The sequence below is a fragment of the Salmo salar genome, chromosome ssa28, assembly GCF_905237065.1.
Source record: "Salmo salar chromosome ssa28, Ssal_v3.1, whole genome shotgun sequence".
Classification (NCBI taxonomy): domain Eukaryota; kingdom Metazoa; phylum Chordata; class Actinopteri; order Salmoniformes; family Salmonidae; genus Salmo; species Salmo salar.
Window position 1 is genome coordinate 22,455,998 of NC_059469.1, and position 18,811 is coordinate 22,474,808.

The 18,811-nt window shown below is 43.2% G+C and overlaps 1 protein-coding gene across 2 annotated transcripts in view; it reads left to right on the top strand.

Annotated features, from left to right (window-relative positions):
* tmem87b (transmembrane protein 87B) overlaps nucleotides 1-14,024 on the top strand; it is a 29,435-nt gene extending 15,411 nt beyond the window's left edge. The window contains exons 8-19 of one of the 2 annotated variants that reach the window (XM_014180001.2): nucleotides 5,958-6,141; nucleotides 7,149-7,248; nucleotides 7,364-7,457; nucleotides 8,134-8,205; nucleotides 8,791-8,899; nucleotides 9,008-9,066; nucleotides 9,348-9,451; nucleotides 9,725-9,798; nucleotides 9,884-9,960; nucleotides 10,812-10,864; nucleotides 10,968-10,998; nucleotides 11,195-14,024. In XM_014180001.2, coding sequence (XP_014035476.1) covers nucleotides 5,958-6,141; nucleotides 7,149-7,248; nucleotides 7,364-7,457; nucleotides 8,134-8,205; nucleotides 8,791-8,899; nucleotides 9,008-9,066; nucleotides 9,348-9,451; nucleotides 9,725-9,798; nucleotides 9,884-9,960; nucleotides 10,812-10,864; nucleotides 10,968-10,998; nucleotides 11,195-11,236 — 999 coding nt within the window. In that variant the 3' untranslated portion in view covers nucleotides 11,237-14,024. Of the gene's footprint in view, nucleotides 1-5,957; nucleotides 6,142-7,148; nucleotides 7,249-7,363; nucleotides 7,458-7,586; nucleotides 7,659-8,133; nucleotides 8,206-8,790; nucleotides 8,900-9,007; nucleotides 9,067-9,347; nucleotides 9,452-9,724; nucleotides 9,799-9,883; nucleotides 9,961-10,811; nucleotides 10,865-10,967; nucleotides 10,999-11,194 lie in introns of both variants that reach the window. The other variant, XM_014180000.2, reaches the window with a different exon arrangement.
* The last annotated feature ends 4,787 nt before the right edge of the window (nucleotides 14,025-18,811 follow it).

The window sequence follows — 18,811 nt, forward strand, 5'->3', positions numbered from 1 at the left end:
GCAGGAAGCTTGGCCCCGCTGATGTACTGGGCCGTTCGCACTACCCTCTGTAGTGACTTGCGGTCGTAGGCCGAGCAGTTGCCATACCAGGCAGTGATGCAACCAGTCAGGATGCTCTCGATGGTGCAGCTGTAGAACCTTTTGAGGATCTGAAGACCCATGCCAAATCTTTTCAGTCTCCTGAGGGGGAATAGGTTTTGTTGTGCCCTCTTCACGACTGTCTTGATGTGCTTGGACCATGTTGTTTTGTTGGTGAATATGGACGTGGACACCAAGGAACTTGAAGCTCTCAACCTGCTCTCCTCTTTTTCCTGTAGTCCACAATCATCTCCTTTGTCTTGATCACGTTGAGGGAGAGGTTGTTGTCCTTGCACCTCACAACCAGGTCTCAGCCTATAGGGAGGAGGCCAGTCTCGTCGTTGTCGGTGATCAGGCCTACCACTGTTGTCATCGGCAAACTTAATGATGGTGTTGGAGTTGTGCCTGACCGTGCAGTCATGAGTGAACAGGGAGTACAGGAGGGGACTTAGCACGCACCCCTGAGGGGCCTGTGTTGAGGATCAGCATGGCGGACGTTACCTACCCTTACCACCTGGGGGGCGGCCTGTCAGAAAGTCCAGGATCCAGTTAAAGAGGGAGGTGTTTAGTCCCATGGTCCTTAGCTTATTGATAAGCTTTGAGGGCACTATGGTGTTGAATTCTGAGCTGTAGTCAATGAATAGCATTCTCACATAGGTGTTAATTTTGTCCAGGTGTGAAAGGGCAGTGTGGAGTGCAATAGTGGGTCTAGGGTTTCTGGGATGATAGTGTTGATGTGAGCCATGACCAGCCTTTCAAAGCACTTCATGGCTACAGATGTGAGTGCTATGGGTCGGTAGTCATTTAGGCAGGTTACCTTAGTGTTCTTGGGCACAGGCACTATAGTGGTCTGCTTAAAACATGTCGGTATTACGGACTCGAACAGGGTGATGTTGAAAATGTCAGTGAAGGCACTTGCCAGTTTGTCAGTGCGTGCTTGCAGTACACGTCCTGGTAATCCATCTGGCCCTGGGGCCTTGTGAATGTTGACCTGTTTAAAGGTCTTGCTCAAATCGGATGCAGATAGTGTGATCACACAGTCTTCCAGAACAGCTGGTGCTCTCATGCATGTTTCAGTGTTATTTGCCTCGAAGCGAGCATAGATGTAGTTTATCTCGTCTGGTAGGCTCGTGTCACTGGGCAGCTCTCGTCTGTGCTTCCCTTTTATAGTCTAATGGTTTGCAAGCCCTGCCACGTCCAACGAGCATCAGAGCCAGTGTAGTACGATTCGATCTTAGTCCTGTATTGATGCTTTGCATGTTTGATGGTTTGTCGGAGGGCATAGCGGGATTTCTTATAAGCTTCCAGGTTAGAGTCCCGCTCCTTGAAAGCAGCAGCTCTGGCCTTTAGCTCAGTGCGGATGTTGCCTGTAATCCATGGCTTCTGGTTGGGGTATGTACAGTCATGGCCAAAAGTTTTGAGAATGACACAAATATTAATTTTCACAAAGTCTGCTGCCTCAGTTTGTATGATGGCAATTTGCATATACTCCAGAATGTTATGGATTGATCAGATGAATTGCAATTAATTGCAAAGTCCCTCTTTGCCATGCAAATGAACTGAATCCCCCCCCAAAAAACTTTTCCACTGCATTTCAACTGCCACAAAAGGACCAGCTGACATCATGTCAGGGATTCTCTCGTTAACACAGGTGTGAGTGTTGACGAGGACAAGGCTGGAGATCACTTTGTCATGCTGATTGAGTTCGAATAACAGATTGGAAGCTTCAAAAGGAGGGTGGTGCTTGGAATCATTGTTCTTCCTCTGTCAACCATGGTTACCTGCAAGGAAACACGTGCCGTCATCATTGATTTGCACAAAAAGGGCTTCACAGGCAAGGATATTGCTGCCAGTAAGATTGCACCTAAATCAACCATTTATCGGGTCATCAAGAACTTCAAGGAGAGCGGTTCAATTGTTGTGAAGAAGGCTTCAGGGCGCCCAAGAAACTCCAGCAAGCGCCAGGACCGTCTCCTAAAATTGATTCAGCTGTGAGATTGGGGCACCACCAGTACAGAGCTTGCTCAGGAATGGCAGCAGGCAGGTGTGAGTGCATTTGCACGCACAGTGAGGTGTAGACTTTTTGAGGATGGCCTGGTGTCAAGAAGGGCAGCAAAGAAGCCACTTCTCTCCAGGAAAAACATCAGGGACAGACTGATATTCTGCAAAAGGTACAGGGATTGGACTGCTGAGGACTGGGGTAAAGTCATTTTCTCTGAATCCCCTATCCGATTGTTTGGGGCATCCGGAAAAAAGCTTGTCTGGAGAAGACAAGGTGAGCGCTACCATCAGTCCTGTGTCATGCCAACAGTAAAGCATCCTGAGACCATTCATGTGTGAGGTTGCTTCTCAGCCAGGGGAGTGGACTCACTCACAATTTTGCCTAGGAACACAGCCATGAATATAGAATGGTACCAACACATCCTCCGAGAGCAACTTCTCCCAACCATCCAAGTACAGTTTGGTGACAAACAATGCCCTTTCCAGCATGATGGAGCACCTTGCCATAAGGTAAAAGTGATAACTAAGTGGCTCGGGGAACAAAACATCGATATGTTGGGTCCATGGCCAGGAAACTCCCCAGACCTTAATCCCATTGAGAATTTGTGGTCAATCCTCAAGAGGTGGGTGGACAAACAAAAACCCACAAATTCTGACAAACTCCAAGCATTGATTATACAAGAATGGGCTGCCAGAAGTTAATTGACAGCATGCCAGGGCGGATTGCAGAGGTCTTGAAAAAGAAGGGTCAACACTGCAAATATTGACTCTTTGCATCAACTTCATGTAATTGTCAATAAAAGACTTTGACACTTATGAAATGCTTGTAATTATACTTCAGTATTCCAGAGTAACATCTGACAAAGTTATCTAAAGACCCTGAAGCAGCAAACTTTGTGGAAATTAATATTTGTGTCATTCTCAACTTTTGGCCACGACTGTACGTACGGTCACTGTGGGGACGACATCATCGATGCACTTATTGATGAAGCCAATGACTGATGTGGTGTACTCCTCAATGCCATCGGAGGAATCTCGGGAACATATTCCAGTCTGTGCTAGCAAAGCAGTCCTGTAGTTAATAATCTGCTTCATCTGATCACTTTTTTATTGATCTAGTCAGTGGTGCTTCTTGCTCTAGTATTTGCTTGTAAGCAGGAATCAGGCGAATAAAATTATGGTCAGATTTGCCAAATGGAGGGCAAGGGAGAGCTTTGTATTTTTCTCTGTGTGTGAAGTAAAGGTGGTCCAGAGTCTTCTTTAAAAAAAAAAAAAAAAATTTAAAAAGATTCCTCTCTCTGGTTGCACATTTGACATGCTGTAATAATTTGGTGAAATGGATTTAAGTTTCCCTGCATTAAAGACCCTGGCTACTGGGTGAGCGTTTTTGTTTGCTTATGCCGGAATACAGCTCATTCAATGCCGTCTTCGTGCCAGCCTCTTACTGTCGTGGTATGTAAAGAGCCACGAAAAATATAACTCTCTAGGTAGATGGTGTGGTTACAGTTTATCATGAGATTACCTCAGACTAGCAATAGCTTGAGACTTCCTTAGATATCGTGCACCAGCTGTTATTTACAAAAATACATGTTCTGTCCTGCCGGTGCAGCGTATAACTAGCCAGCTATATGTTGATAGTGTCGTCGTTCAGCCATGACTTCGTGAAGCATAAGATATTACAGTTTTGACTGTCCTGTTGGTAGTTTATTCTTCCGCGTAGATCATCTATTTTATTGTCCAAAGATTGCATGTTTCACTTGCAGGGTTTTGTGTTGTCTATGTAATATAATACTGCATATGCCATTTTTCCAAAGCGTCTTAGTCATGAATGCATATATTTCAACATACGGGTGGCCCTGGGAATCGAGCACACAACCGTGGCGATGCAAGTGCCATGCTCTACCAACCAAGCCATATAGGACCTTGTTGTTTGTTCAGATGACTAAAGACCTTTTCAGGCCTGATGAAACTGGATGCTGTGCAGTCATAGGTTTGACAGTGATCAAACAAACCAGTTTGTCAAACTTTATGATGTACTTTTGGAGGTACGTTCTAACTCCTCACATGCCTAGGTTTTGGCTTAGCGGGCTAATGCGCTCTTCAGGCATGCAGGAGAGCCAGGTTAAAACCCTGTCTCATTGTAGTTAATATGTTTTAACACCCATCTCTTTCTCTCTCAGTTCTACATGGGGATGTGTACATCCTGTACGATGTACCCATTACTCTGGTTCATGTGGTCAGCCTGCTACTGGAAAAACCTACAGTGAGAGGGAAAAAGTATTTGATCCCCTGATGATTTTGTACGTTTGCCCACTGACAAAGAAATTATCAGTCTATAATTTTAATGGTAGGTTTATTTGAACAGTGAGAGACAGAATAACAACAAAAAAACGCATATCAAAAATGTTATAAATTGATTTGCATTTTAATGAGGGAAATAAGTATTTGACCCCATCTCAATCATAAAGATTTCTGGCTCCCAGGTGTCTTTTTATACAGGTATCAAGCTCAGATTAGGAGCACACTCTTAAAGGGAGTGCTCCTAATCTCAGCTTGTTACCTGTATAAAAGACACCTGTCCACAGAAGCAATCAATCAATCAGATTCCAAACTCTCCACCATGGCCAAGGCCAAAGAGCTCTCCAAGGATGTCAGGGACAAGATTGTAGACCTACACAAGGCTGGAATGGGCTACAAGACCATCGCCAAGCAGCTTGGTGAGAAGGTGACAACAGTTGGTGCGATTATTCGCAAATGGAAGAAACACAAAAGAACTGTCAATCTCCCTCGGCCTGGGGCTCCATGCAAGATCTCACCTCGTGGAGTTGCAATGATCATGAGAACGGTGAGGAATCAGCCCAGAACTACACGGGAGGATCTTGTCAATGATCTCAAGGCAGTTGGGACCATAGTCACCAAGAAAACAATTGGTAACACACTATGCCTTGAAGGACTGAAATCCTGCAACGCCCACAAGGTCCCCCTGCTCAAGAAAGCACATATACATGCCCATCTGAAGTTTGCCAATGAACATCTGAATGATTCAGAGGACAACTGGGTGAAAGTGTTGTGGTCAGATGAGACCAAAATGGAGCTCTTTGGCATTAACTCAACTCGCCATGTTTGGAGGAGGAGGAATGCTGCCTATGACCCCAAGAACAACATCCCCACCGTCAACCATGGAGGTGGAAACATTATGCTTTGGGGGTGTTTTTCTGCTAAGGGGACAGGACAACTTCACCGCATCAAAGGGACGATAGACGGGGCCATGTACCGTCAAATCTTGGGTGAGAACCTCCTTCCCTCAGCCAGGGCATTGAAAATGGGTCGTGGATGGGTATTCCAGCATGACAATGACCCAAAACACACGGCCAAGGCAACAAAGGAGTGGCTCAAGAAGAAGCACATTAAGGTCCTGGAGTGGCCTAGCCAATCTCCAGACCTTAATCCCATAGAAAATCTGTGGAGGGAGCTGAAGGTTCGAGTTGCCTAACGTCAGCCTCGAAACTTGGAGACGATCTGCAAAGAGGAGTGGGACAAAGTCCCTCCTGAGATGTGTGCAAACCTGGTGGCCAACTACAAGAAACGTCTAACCTCTGTGATTGCCAACAAGGGTTTTGCCACCAAGTACTAAGTCATGTTTTGCAGAGGGGTCAAATACTTATTTCCCTCATTAAAATGCAAATAATTTTATAACATTTTTGACATGCATTTTTCTGGATGTTTTTGTTGTTATTCTGTCTCTCACTGTTCAAATAAACCTACCATTAAAATTATAGACTGATCATTTCTTTGTCAGTGGGCAAACGTACAAAATCAGCAGGGGATCAAATACTTTTTTCCCTCGCTGTATATAAACATATATTTCTCTCCCTCAGTTCTACATGGTGATGTGTATAGTGTACATCCTGTACGCGTTACTCTGGTTCATGTGGGCTGCCTGCTACTGGAAGGACTTACTGCGGATCCAGTTCTGGATAGCTGGAGTCATCTTTCTGGGCATGGTGGAGAAGGCTGTGTTCTGTGCTGAGTACGAGAACACCAACGGTGTCGGGGCAGCTTGTGAGTCTACACCACGACTAATACTACTACTAATACTACTACTAAACTACACCGAGCTCTCTGTCTGAGTGGTTTAAAGAGTAGTAAGATCCTCTGTATAGGAGTATGGTGAAGGCTGTGTGCTGAGTATGAGAACAACGGTGTCAGGGGCAGCTTGTGAGTTTACAGTACACTACACCCAGCTCTCAATTTGATCCAGTCCCATTTCCCTCCCTACCCTTTCCTCTTGGCACTAACCTGTCCATTGTTTTGCAAATCTGTATGGTCTGAATAGGCGGGTATGGTCTGAATAGGCGGGTATGGTCTGAATAGGCGGGTATGGTCTGAATAGGCGGGTATGGTCTGAATAGGCGGGTATGGTCTGAATAGGCGGGTATGGTCTGAATAGGCGGGTATGGTCTTGTTAGCAGTTGATATTCTTCTTCAATAACACAAACCCCAAAGCAAATCAGGGGGAAGAAAATAGGTTTATTCTTATTCAAAGAGGACGAATCATGCGGGGAGGGAGATGGTAGATGTTCATGCTCCCCTGTCCTCAGTGATTCTCTCCTGTGCTTCTCTCCGCAGAACAAAGGGACAGGATGTACTTTATAACCCAGCCCTTGCCTGTGGTTGACCAATTAGAATTCCTTGCAATAAAACTGGACCAAATAACTATCCTATTTCAGGCTCGATGCTTAGACAAATTCCTCCCATGTCTCTGACCCATTGATCAATAATTCCCTATTACATAAAAAACACTATTTCCATTGATCGTTAGTACTCTATTTACTTTTAGTCCTCTTGACCTCTCGTACGCTGCGTTGTGTGTTTATCTTCGACATATTCTTAGTCTGAATAGGCAGGTATAAGCAGTGTAGTGATGATGGTGCTTCCACCATATTGCTTCTACCTTACAGATTTGCTTAGAGCCAAGGGGGAGGTTTAGGGAGTGTTATTATTCCAAGCAATACATTGTTTTTCTGCCTTGTGTGAGAGACCATGCATTCCAATGTTCTTGTTTTCAGCTCCAGGCCTGTTGATCTTTGCTGAGCTCATCTCTGCCCTGAAGAGAACCCTGGCACGGCTGCTGGTCATTATTGTTAGTCTGGGATATGGAATAGTCAAGTAAGTTGAGAAAATAAAGGTCATCACTCACTCCCTGTCACTCCCAATCCTTTGATAGGTTAGCCTGCTATCTATATTTAGTACATTTTCCTGCATTTTGTGTGTTTCCTATCAGGCCTCGACTGGGTACAGTGATGCACAGAGTGGTGGGACTAGGCGTCCTGTACTTTGCCTTTGCTGCTATCGAAGGTGTGCTTAGAATCACTGGGGTAAGGAGTTTTCTTGATTTTGCTCCAGTGAGCTTGCGTTCAAAATGTGAAATTTCAGTTCTAGATGGGCTGCTGTTTTTCCCTTGTGAGTTATGGAAATGACTTTCAATAAATGTATATTCACTAAAGGGTCGTGACAATGGCCTTTCCCTCATCACAATCGTTGTTCTAGTTTTGATGGACTCCTGTATCGTCTGGTTCATATCCTTAATCCAATTATCATACGGAGTTTATAATAATTACTCCATGATGGTCTATAATAACAAAATAGGCCTACGTGTCTGTATCACTTGTCTGTCAGTACAGAATTTTACACATTTTGCTATTGCTTACTAATACGTTTTCATAAGTGTCACTAATAGACTAGGTGCTGGGGTTATGTGTCTTGTACAATTTAAAGTGGAGTTTGAGTTGTACACTAAATCATGTTTCAGTGGGTGATTTTCTTTGGTTACTGCTCTGGTGAAAGGTTCTCTACCTACCCCACTCACTTTTTCTTCCTCTGTTCTGTCTCTCTCTCTCTCGATGTTAATCTTGCGCTCTGACTCTCTCATATTTCTCTCCTCTTAACTTTCATCCACACTTTCCCCACCTGCTCTCCTCTCCTATTTATTTATCTTACTCTCAACTTGTATTCTCTCCTCTTCTCTTCCCCCTTTCTCCTCTCATCCCTCAGGCGAAAGACTCTGACCTGGCTCTGTTGGCCAACATTCCTCTGGCTCTGCTTGACTCCTCTCTCTGCTGGTGGATATCCTTTGGTGTGCCTATAGCCCTGCTTGGGCTCCTCTGTCCCCTGGGGGCCCCTCTATCCCTGGTCCCTACCCAGGGTTTCTCGGATCCTCAGTCTGGGGGCCTACTCTGACCCTCCCTGGGCTTGAGGGTCCCCTGCTTCTATCAAAGGGTTCAGTCCAACTCCAAAGGGTCTCTGCATGTTAACCCACTAGCTACATGCTAACCCGCTGCCTCTCACAGCTAGCTTCTCCTGACGTATATAAATAGAGAGCATGAGAGATTAGATTATTTGCTGTCTCACTAGCTAACTCACAGCTAGCTAACCTGGAAGTCTACAAGTAGAGGTCAAGTAGTCCGGCCTTTCCCAGGGCCCCTTTACCTGGGGCCTCATTTGTTCTTCGGGTCAATCACATTCCAACACCTTAACCCACTAGCTACCACTCACAGAGGGCACATAATCCCACCTTGCATGCTGTTTTCCCTGCTGACTTTGCTAGGTTCTTCCCTGATTCCGTGTTATACGTGAAGTCTGTCAGTTACTCTACATACTGTCAGTGTCTACTGTCTAGCCCAGAGGTTGTTTCCTTGACTGCCTCCTAACATATTCGTGAGCCTGGCTCAAACTATAAAGACACTGAAGCTGAGGAGAAACCCAGTCAAACTGTCTCTCTACAGACACTTCACGAACACACTCATCTTTGCCATCATAGGTGAGTGAAGTTGTTAAATTGATGTGGAGTCTTCCCCAGCACCAGATACCGGTCATTCATTCAATCAGAGTAGTCTAATGATGATCACTCTTTTTTTTTGTCCTTTAGCTTCAATCATTTTCATGGTGTGGACGACAAAAAAATTCAGGCTAGCAGATTGTCAATTGGTAAGAATACATCTCTGTCTTGTTTCAAACGTTTAAATCGAAAATATACAAATGTGTGTTATCCAGTTCTTCTGGATCAATGTTTTTAGCTTGCTCTGTGTTTCGTGAGACGAATATCGAATCAACAGTTAAGATTTTTTATTTTACGAACACCTTCAATATGTGGCTGTTTAACCTCCTTTTAGTTGAATGCAGTGATTTAAAAGAATGTGCTAAATAACAAAAATGTAAATATACTGAATCCTCATGACTGACACGTTTGCATCGTCCTGTGTGGCCAGGACTGGATGGAGCTGTGGGTAGATGATGCCTTCTGGAGGTTCCTCTTTTCCATCATACTGCTGGTGATCATGTTCTTATGGAGACCATCTGCTAACAACCAGAGGTGATGAGTGATTTGGCTGTTATATAACAGACATTTTGCATTGATCTAAGTGTTATCATCCTGCACCTTAGCTCCCTTGTTGAGTGTGCTGTAGATTTCTCAATGGCAATATGTTGACCTATCAAACCACCTCCAACAGTCAGTCAGGGAGACAGTGCATCGCCCTTTCGACTCTTCAAAGCTTCACAGAGGAAACACAAACTTAAACAGTCTTTCTCTAAATGGAGCTTTATAACTATTCATAATGTTTAACTTTTCCTCTGTTCTCATCAGGTATGCATTCACTCCTCTGATGGACGACTCTGATGATGAGGAGATCGAGGAGTTTCTGGTGTCAGCTAATTTGGGTACAGTTCACTAAGTGAAATAGTAGGGTTTTCATTCTCACTGCGTCAAACATTAATCCCCAAAAATGTTTCTCTCTCTACACAGCTGATGGCATAAAGTTGAGAGCAACCAACGCCAGGAGTGAGACAAACGGTTCAGCCAAGCCTTCAGGACCCAACCCGGTTAGTATCAAACATTCAGTTCAACTTGCCCCGGAGGTAATAAATTAAGAAAGGCAAAGTCCGTTTACAAGTATCGAATCGATATGAACGCAAAGTACTCCACATATAAATACAGTATACAAACAAGTCAATCTTTCTTTTCTCTCTCCCTTTTTCTCCCCATTTTTTTGTTATATCCAATTGGTAGTTAGTCTTGTCTCATTGCTGTGACTCCCTTACGGTCTCGGGAGAGGCGAACGTTGAGAGCCGTGCGTCCTCCAAAACTCAACCAAGCCGTACTGCTTCTTGACACAATGCCACTTAACCCGGAAGCCAGCCGCACCAATGTGTCGGAGGAAACACTGTACACCTGGCGACTGTGTCAGCATGCACTGCGCCCGGCCCGCGACAGGAGTCACTAGTGTGCGATGGGACAAGGACATCCCTGCCAGCCAAACCCTCCCCTAACCCAGACAACGCTGGGCCAATTATGCACTGCCACAATTGGCCCAGCGGGTCTCCCAGTCGCGGCCGGCTGCGACAGAGTCTGGACTCGAACCCAGAACCTCTATTGGCACAGCTAGCACTGCAATGCAGTTCCTTAGACCACTGTGCCGCTCGAGAGGTCCAGTCAATATTTTCTGTCAGCACAGTCAATGGTCCACTTTCAGTTAACTGCACATGATGACATGACACTTTTGCTTACTCAAATGTTTGCTCTTACATGGCAGTTCAAACCCCCTACTGGCAGACATGAATGGAACATCTATGTAGTTTAGTAAATCACATGAATAAGTTTAAACAACAGGGGGCAGCGTGGAGTAATTATCTATTTTTTTTTCTCTTCTGTCATTCTCTACCAATCTGTCCAGGATGAAGACATGAAATGGGTGGAAGAGAACATTCCTACCTCTTTAACAGACGTGTAAGCATGACTTAACAAAAGAGAATAGATGTGTTTTAAAGTGGTCAACATTAGGCGGTTGTATAAAAGCACGTTTTGTCTTTCTTTTCCTCTTTCATTATAGAGCGTTGCCTGTCCTTCTCGACTCGGATGAGGTATGTGTTTCCTTATTAACACAACAGGTCTCAAATTTGGCTCATTTCTGTCAATGGCAACACATGGTTTGCTTTACTGTGCATTTCCTTTAATGTTATTCAATTCTCAGATTACAGTATTATATGTACAGTATTATATGTACAGACTAGGATGTTAGAGAAATGTATAATATATTCTCTGTATTTTTTTTACCAGGAAATCATGACTACAAAATATGAAATGTCCAAGATGGAGTAACATGGAAAGTCTTCCTCCTACCCACGGTGGATGCAGAGCATCTCTTCCTCGGGTTCCTAATGCATGGCATGGAATAGACAGATCATCTGGAGCACGACACCTCTCCAATCCTAGTCCTAGGGCTGTTTAGGCTGAGACTCAAACCTCTGTTCCTCTGTACAACACTACTGTGGCTTAACACAACACCTCTGACTTGGCGATCAGCAGGGTCCTATTCATTGGGCATCAAATGGAAGAAAGTGTATTAAAACGGGGAAGTACTACTTCAACTTGTCCAATAAGACATACTTGTTTTAGTTTTCCTTTCCAGAGCGTTTTGTTACGGTGTGCCCTAATGTATTCAACCTATGTTATATGTGGGCATCAGAAAATCTCGCCTGCAATACTCCTATTCTGCGCATCCCAAATGGCACCCTGTTCCCTATATAGGGCACTGCTTTTGGCCATGGCCCATACGGTTTTATAGGGAATAGGGTGCCATTTGGGATGTAACTTTTATGAGACTTCTGTTCCAAACACTTTGTTAAATGCTGTATGTATTTATTAACATTTTTGCTCACTAAACTTGACTTTATAGGAGAGAGGAACAAGCTGGTATATTATTTCAACACCAATTGGACACTACATAATAACATTACACCTCTGAATGTTATCATCTATCAAAGTAATATTGGTATAGTAAACGTTATTTATTATATATTTCACTAAGTAAAGCTTTATTGCATCCTAACCAAAGTATAATGTGATGTGGGAGAGTGTGCGTTTTTGTCTAGGCTGGGACACAGGATTTATATGTGCAGTGTGTTACGCAGTACTAAACAGAAGTGTTCTTGATAATGTCAGTGTACGATTGCAGGACTTGAGGTCTGTTCAGGAGGATGTAACGTTACAGAATGTTAAGATAGAAATGTATGGTGTAGAAGAGATTGTCTGGCAGATAGAAATACAAGGAATAGAGCTGACATGATTCCCTATTCTATCTACTATCAATGTTCAGAAAGTTTACATCACTGAATGGACCCCTGAGGTTGGTAGAGGAAGTACTGTAATTGAGGCTTACATCATTGAGGAGTTGTGTTTGAATGTGAGTGGAGGGAATCTTTAGCCTGGTTCCAGATCAGCAATAACAGCGTTACAATGGCCATAGGAGTTGGCAAGACGGCACAAACACATCTGGGATCAGGCTAGGTAGTCCTCTGTTTCCGCTAGTCAAATAAAGAGCAATATTAAATACGTCCTATGACCTTGTAAGGTTTACTTACACTCCTCTGGTACCCTCCCTTTACCTGTTTTACATTGCTTGTACACTAAATGGTACCCTATTCCCATTAGCAGGGGTGCTAAACTCATTCCATGGAAGGTTTTAGTTTTTTCCTTTCAATTAAGACCTAGACAATCAAGTACAAAGGAGGAGTGAAAACCCACAGATGCTCAGCCCTCCATGGAATGAGTTTGAGATGTGTGCCCTATATAGTGCACTACTTTTGACCAGATCCCTATGAGCCCTGGTATAAAGTAGTGTGCACTATATAAGGCATAGCGTGCTATTTGGGACAAACATGGCTATTTATTTATGTTTAAGTGTACTTACAACTTGCTTTATTTAGTTTACTCTATAGGTACATTTATGGGGATATTGTGTGATAAGTTTTAATGTTATTTCTGATTTGTTGTCATCTGTCTAGCTTGTTCTAAAACTCTTTTTAAAGGACAAACTATTGGAAATGACTCTTGTCTAATTGATTAATTCATGCTTTTATTTTGCCGTTGAAAAGGGGAAGTGTCTACGACTCCAACACCCCTATCTCCATCTTATGTTCTGTAATGGTACAACACTTTCAAAGTATAGATTCTTTGTGCACCATTTCTGTAACGGTAATCGGTACTGGTGCCAGTTAGATGGTGTAGGTGTCTGAAGTCTTCAGATGTAGAAGAGACTGGGGGGGGCTTGTCTCGTGTGGACATTCCCATTTCCAAATAGGATGATGTTGTATTGGTCCATGTTGTGCTCTGCAGCCTTTACCTAGGTTAGGGAGTTATGATTTCACTCACAACCTCAACTATTTCCTAGGACCTGTCCAGAAACATTCCCTAGTCCCTACCCACTAGATTTTCTTACATCTGTCCAATCCTTGCATAGGTAGGGTGTAGGTGTCAGTTTGGGAATCAGGCCCTAGTATATGTAGTGCTTTCCCTAACTTGTATAAATTAAGATTCTTACTCAGACCCTGACATTCTTCTCTTTATGATCATTATTTCCCTCTTATGTAGCCTACAACTGTATGTCTGCCTCAGAGTTGGTTATTTTCACTTAACAGACTGGTTTTGGCTGACTGTTAGTAGTGTTATTATATTATTTACTGCCTTATACCTATTTTTGGAAGGGTTAACGTCTTCAGAGCTATGCTGGAACTTTTAAACCCAGGGCCTGTATTCATAAAGCGTCTCAGTATGAGTGCTGATCTAGGATCAGTATGAGTGCTGATCTAGGATCAGTATGAGTGCTGATCAAGGATCAGTTTGACCTTTTAGATCGTAATGAATAAAATGGACTCCTGATTAGCACGCCTACTTTGAGATGCTTAGTAATGTACATATGGCTCCAGATCAATTTGGCTTGTTTGTCTTTTTATTTCTGTTGACAGAGCAGAGAGAGAGAACAGCACCTTGTTATTAGTATGCCAAACTGTAAATCTGTATTTATGATGTTTGTTGAAAATCTTTGTTTTCTGATCGATTTCAAAACGATGGTTAATTTAATTGTAAATAAAAATGTTTTACAAATTTAGTTTTTGTGTTATTGCAGTCACTGGATAACAGATTATAACCACTGATCATTAGATCGTCATTATTAGTTGATCATCCAGTCAGGGAGATTTGCTGTGCGATCATGATGCGGCCAGAGTGCCATATTGGTGTACTTACAGCAGGTGATGGGCAACTGTCAGTCGGGGTTTTAACTTACTGTTGGGAGGTAGAATACACAAGGTGCAATACCCAGCGGCCAGGTATCTAAACTGGTACTGTAGTAATCAAGGTTGAATTAAAGCCTTTGGGGCCCCCATTGATTTTGCTAGTCTCACTCAGATTTAATTTTAAAAACTGTAAACATTTATCTCCACCCTATGGCAAAATGAGTAGAATTGCACTAAAGGAACTCTTAAACTAAAAAATGTGCATTAGTTAAAATTGCTAAATATTCTCTCCGCCCCTGGCAAAATGTGTAGAATTGCACAGAATTTTAAATGTAAAAAAAAAACTGTCTCCAGGTAGAGAACATTTTCTGGCCCCCACCCCCATCAAAGTTACCCATTCCTGACAAAGTATACTTCTGGCAGCAGTCTGTTTTTTTTTGGTTTGTTTTTTGTTGTTCTTCTCTTAGATTTTATATCTGGATTTCGATTGAACTCTCCTGGCAGATTCCTTACCCAACCATGCGTTCATGTATTGACTTTGGGTGATGTCCTCTAGTCTAGTGGAATGAGATGTTCTGTTCCGTTTGTACAGCTGTTCGTGTGATGCAGACAGCACAAAAACAAACTGATTTTCATCTGAAGACAGAGAAACCTCTCAGAATATTTACACGTACTGTATTTATCATAACCAATGTCCTAAAATGCCCTTATCACCCTGATAAAACAAAGTGTTTAAGACATTATGTTCATAGGGAGATAACCAGACTAAACAGTTTTCTTCTGCACTTTGAATCTTGTATTTTCAAAGTGATAATTAGCTGCAGTTCTTGAAATTTCAGTAGATAAATGAATGCGTATAGGGCCTACTATACAGAATCAACATGTTCCCTACCAAGTGTTCGTTCCTGATTTGCGTGAATGAACCCAATCTGTTCCACAGAGGGCAAAGAGCCTTCAATAGGCTGTTAGTTGTATTCTTTACCACATTATCTATTGACCACGTCATGTGAAATCTACAACAACCCCATGCACATATGTGTCATGTCACAATGAAAGCTTGTTTTTCAGTAAAGTTTTTGAAGAGCTCTTTCTTTCTTCAAAGGGATCAAGTGAAAGTAGACTAAATTACACAGTGTTAGAAACCCGATTGCTCCAGTCCAGGGGCTTTGTACTAGTATTGGGTTATGAAACCGCTTAGTAAAGCCAACCAGATTCTTGTGTTGACACAAACAGGGGAACAACAAGCCTTTAACGAGGTGAGTGACACAGCCTATCCCAAGCCGTTCCCTCCCCCTCCCTCGTGGCCCTATTGCAGATCTAAAGGGTATTGAGGAAGTATGCAGTGTAGAGGTGGATCTTCCACCATATTGCTTCCATCGCTGCTAACATTGAAGGGTTACTTAGGGCCATGGAGTAAGGAGGGGCAGGGAGTGAATTGGGACCGACCATAGAGATAGTTAGAGGACACAACATTATAAAATAAAAATAAATAAAAAGGTTTATTTTCACATACACCAGGTAGGTGCAGTGAAATGTGTTGTTTTACAGGGACAGCCATAGTAGTAAGCGACCCATGGAGCAAATTAGGGTTAAATGCCTTGCTCAAGGGCACATCAACAGATTTTTCACCTTGTCAGCTTGGGTATTCAAACCAGCAACTTTTCAGTTACTGGCCCAACACTCTAACTGCTAGGCTATCTGCCGCCCTATATCTGTCCCATTATGGCAAACGTGAGAGCATGGGCAGGGCCATTGAGGCCATTTCCATTCTGAAGTAGTCAATTATCTTCTTCTGCTGCTTCTATGACTTGGTAAACAAACAAAGGGTGCATACTGCAACCTGGAGTGTGTTGTTTGAACAGGTACAACGCCAAGTTTGGCGATTTACTGGCACCTGCAGTTATGGAATGTTTGCTCACGAATATAATTCATTGGCTGATCCCTCCTGATGACCTGGATGGAATTATGTGATCCTTCCCAAACCCATAGGAAGTCCGACCCAGTTGACTACTTCAAAATAGTGAAAAGCCTTAATGGCACTTCCCATACTAAAATGTACTTTTGGGCACTAGAGTCCTCTATCTATCTCTATGGGAGTTTAGGGCCCATATGCTCTGAAACGCTTTGTGAATGAGTGCTGATCTAGAATCAGTTTTGCATTTTAGATCCTAATGAATACGATTACATGAACAGGGGGACCTGATCCTAGATCATGAGACCTGTTTATTTGAGGTCCCAATGTCACATTTGTTTCTCTGATGCTGGCTGGGGTTGTGTGTTAGCTCAGTTCCTGTTATGTTGGAGGTTTTCAGATAGAGGGAGGGAGGGAGGGAGGGAGGGAGGGAGAGAGAGAGAGAGAGAGAGAGAGAGAGAGAGAGAGAGAGAGAGAGAGAGAGAGAGAGAGAGAGAGAGAGAGAGAGAGAGAGAGAGAGAGAGAGAGAGAGAGACTGTAGGGAGTTCTACCTGGAGACAAAACAATCACACAGATGCTCATTCTCCTCTCTCCTCCCTTCTCATCCACTGTTGGACTAACTCCAGACATTTATCCCACATGAAAAACGATCCACCTCCGACCTCCCCTTTTCCTGCATAATATAACCAGAACAAAATGCCTCCTCTATGTCTTTTCATTCTGAAATAGCCCACTGACAAAACTCTCACTGCTTTTCTCTGTTTTCATAAAGGGACTCACGTACCGGGGGAAAGAAAGGCTCTACTGTTTCCCTTTCTGAATGACTTTCTGGTTTTCCATAGAATTCCATATGTTTTGTTATTGCAGGAACATTTTCAAATAGGTACAAAAGCAAAGGGGAAAGTGAGGAAGGAGGGTGTCTACTGTTGTTTCAGGAGGATGGAGAGCACATGGTCGACGGGCGATGCCTTCGGAATCTGGAGAATTTGGAATGTTGGAGATTATTTCTTCCTTTTGTGTGAAAAGGGAAAATGAATACAGGATGTGAATGCTGCAGGTGTTATGTGACATTGGGTAGCTTTCCACTAAAATCTGATAATGTTCATGTGTCTCTTTTGACACTGACAGACAACATGCTAGCACACAGAACTTGGTAATAAACCCCTGTGCTTGGCTTTCTCCTTGATGCCTTTACTCCAAGGAATGCATAGAGTATGTATCATTACTTCTAGGGCAAATGTATGTAGCCCAGTTATGTAGTCTAGTGTGGTGGTTTAGTTATGTAGCCCAGTTATGTATGTAGCCCAGTTATGTAGTCTAGTGTGGTGGTTTAGTTATGTAGCCCAGTTATGTAGTCTAGTGTGGTGGTTTAGTTATGTAGCAGTGGCCCTGTGACAACAATTTTGGACCCCCTTGTGGCCCCCCTAAATGTGGAGTATGAAATCATTTTTACATAACTAATTTTTGCTATCGTTCTTTTTTTACATCCGTTATTAGACAATGGCAACGCGGAACACTAATGATTATGAACATGGTCTTTTGCCTGCTAATGCCTGCAATGCAGTGAAGAAAACGATATGACAACAATAACGTCTAATGTAACTGGCCCCTCTAACAGTACAACTGGCCCCAGCTTGGCCCAGCCAGTTGAAATGGTCTAGAACCGCCACTGGTAGTCTAGTGTAGTGGTTTAGTTATGTAGCCCAGCCCAGTCACTACTTAGCTTGGCTGACACGACACACGTCACTCACAGCGCAGGGAGAGTTGTGAGCACACTGGTCTAGAAAGGAGGCTATTTGTTAATGCAATATTCACTCAGAAATAGAGTGACGTGTTTGTTTCGTTCTCTCAAATGTGTTTTTTTACTCTGGGGTTGAGACCTCTCATTGTTTGAATTTGAAAATCCAAGCGTTGTAATAGAAGGGGGTGGCGCTCGGGGGCTGTGTGTGGCTGTGCATATGGGTGTTTGAGTGAGAAAGACACAGAGAGCCAACCAGTAAAAGTACATTATCGATGCATTGTGCCGACAACATCAAAGAGCCATTCCAGACTCTGAAGTCAGGAGGACTTGGAGAGTTAGGTGTTACGCAGACTAGTCAGCACTCTCCTCTCCAACTGTCTCCAGCAATATCCCCATGCTCTGAACTTTTACAAAACATGTGTGCATCATCAAACAGCCCAAGCAAACAGCTTCAAACGAGGACAGCAAGCTGAGAGCAGGAGGCATGTTACTAATAATTATAAAAGGAAGTCTTGAGTTGGCCATTAAAGAGCATTGTCATTTTGAGTCAGGGGTGTAGTGCGTATATGAATATGGCATGTTTATCTCTTTTCTCTCTCCCCCACCCTTCCATCCCTCCACCCTGGAAGCTTGCGGTTCTTTTGATTTTCTTTATTGCAATTTAATCCCTGGGACGGGCGGAGATGGGAGTGGAGGAGTGGCGAAAGACAGAGTAAGAAAGACGAGAGAGAAAGGACATGTGGTGAACATTACGCCCCCCCTCTCAGACAAATATATAATTGAAAAACACATTGAGGTATATCTTTCATTTCCTGATGGCTATTACTCCAGTCAAAATGAAAGCTCTGACCTGACATTCCTTTGGTTCTAATACTAATCAACAGTCCAGTATGTACAGGCTTTGACCTGCATTCTGGTCTGTACTGCCAATGTTCTTTCCTGGTAAACATATTCTTTCTCTATCTGATCAATTCTATTTTAAACCTAAACATTGCTGATCATATTAC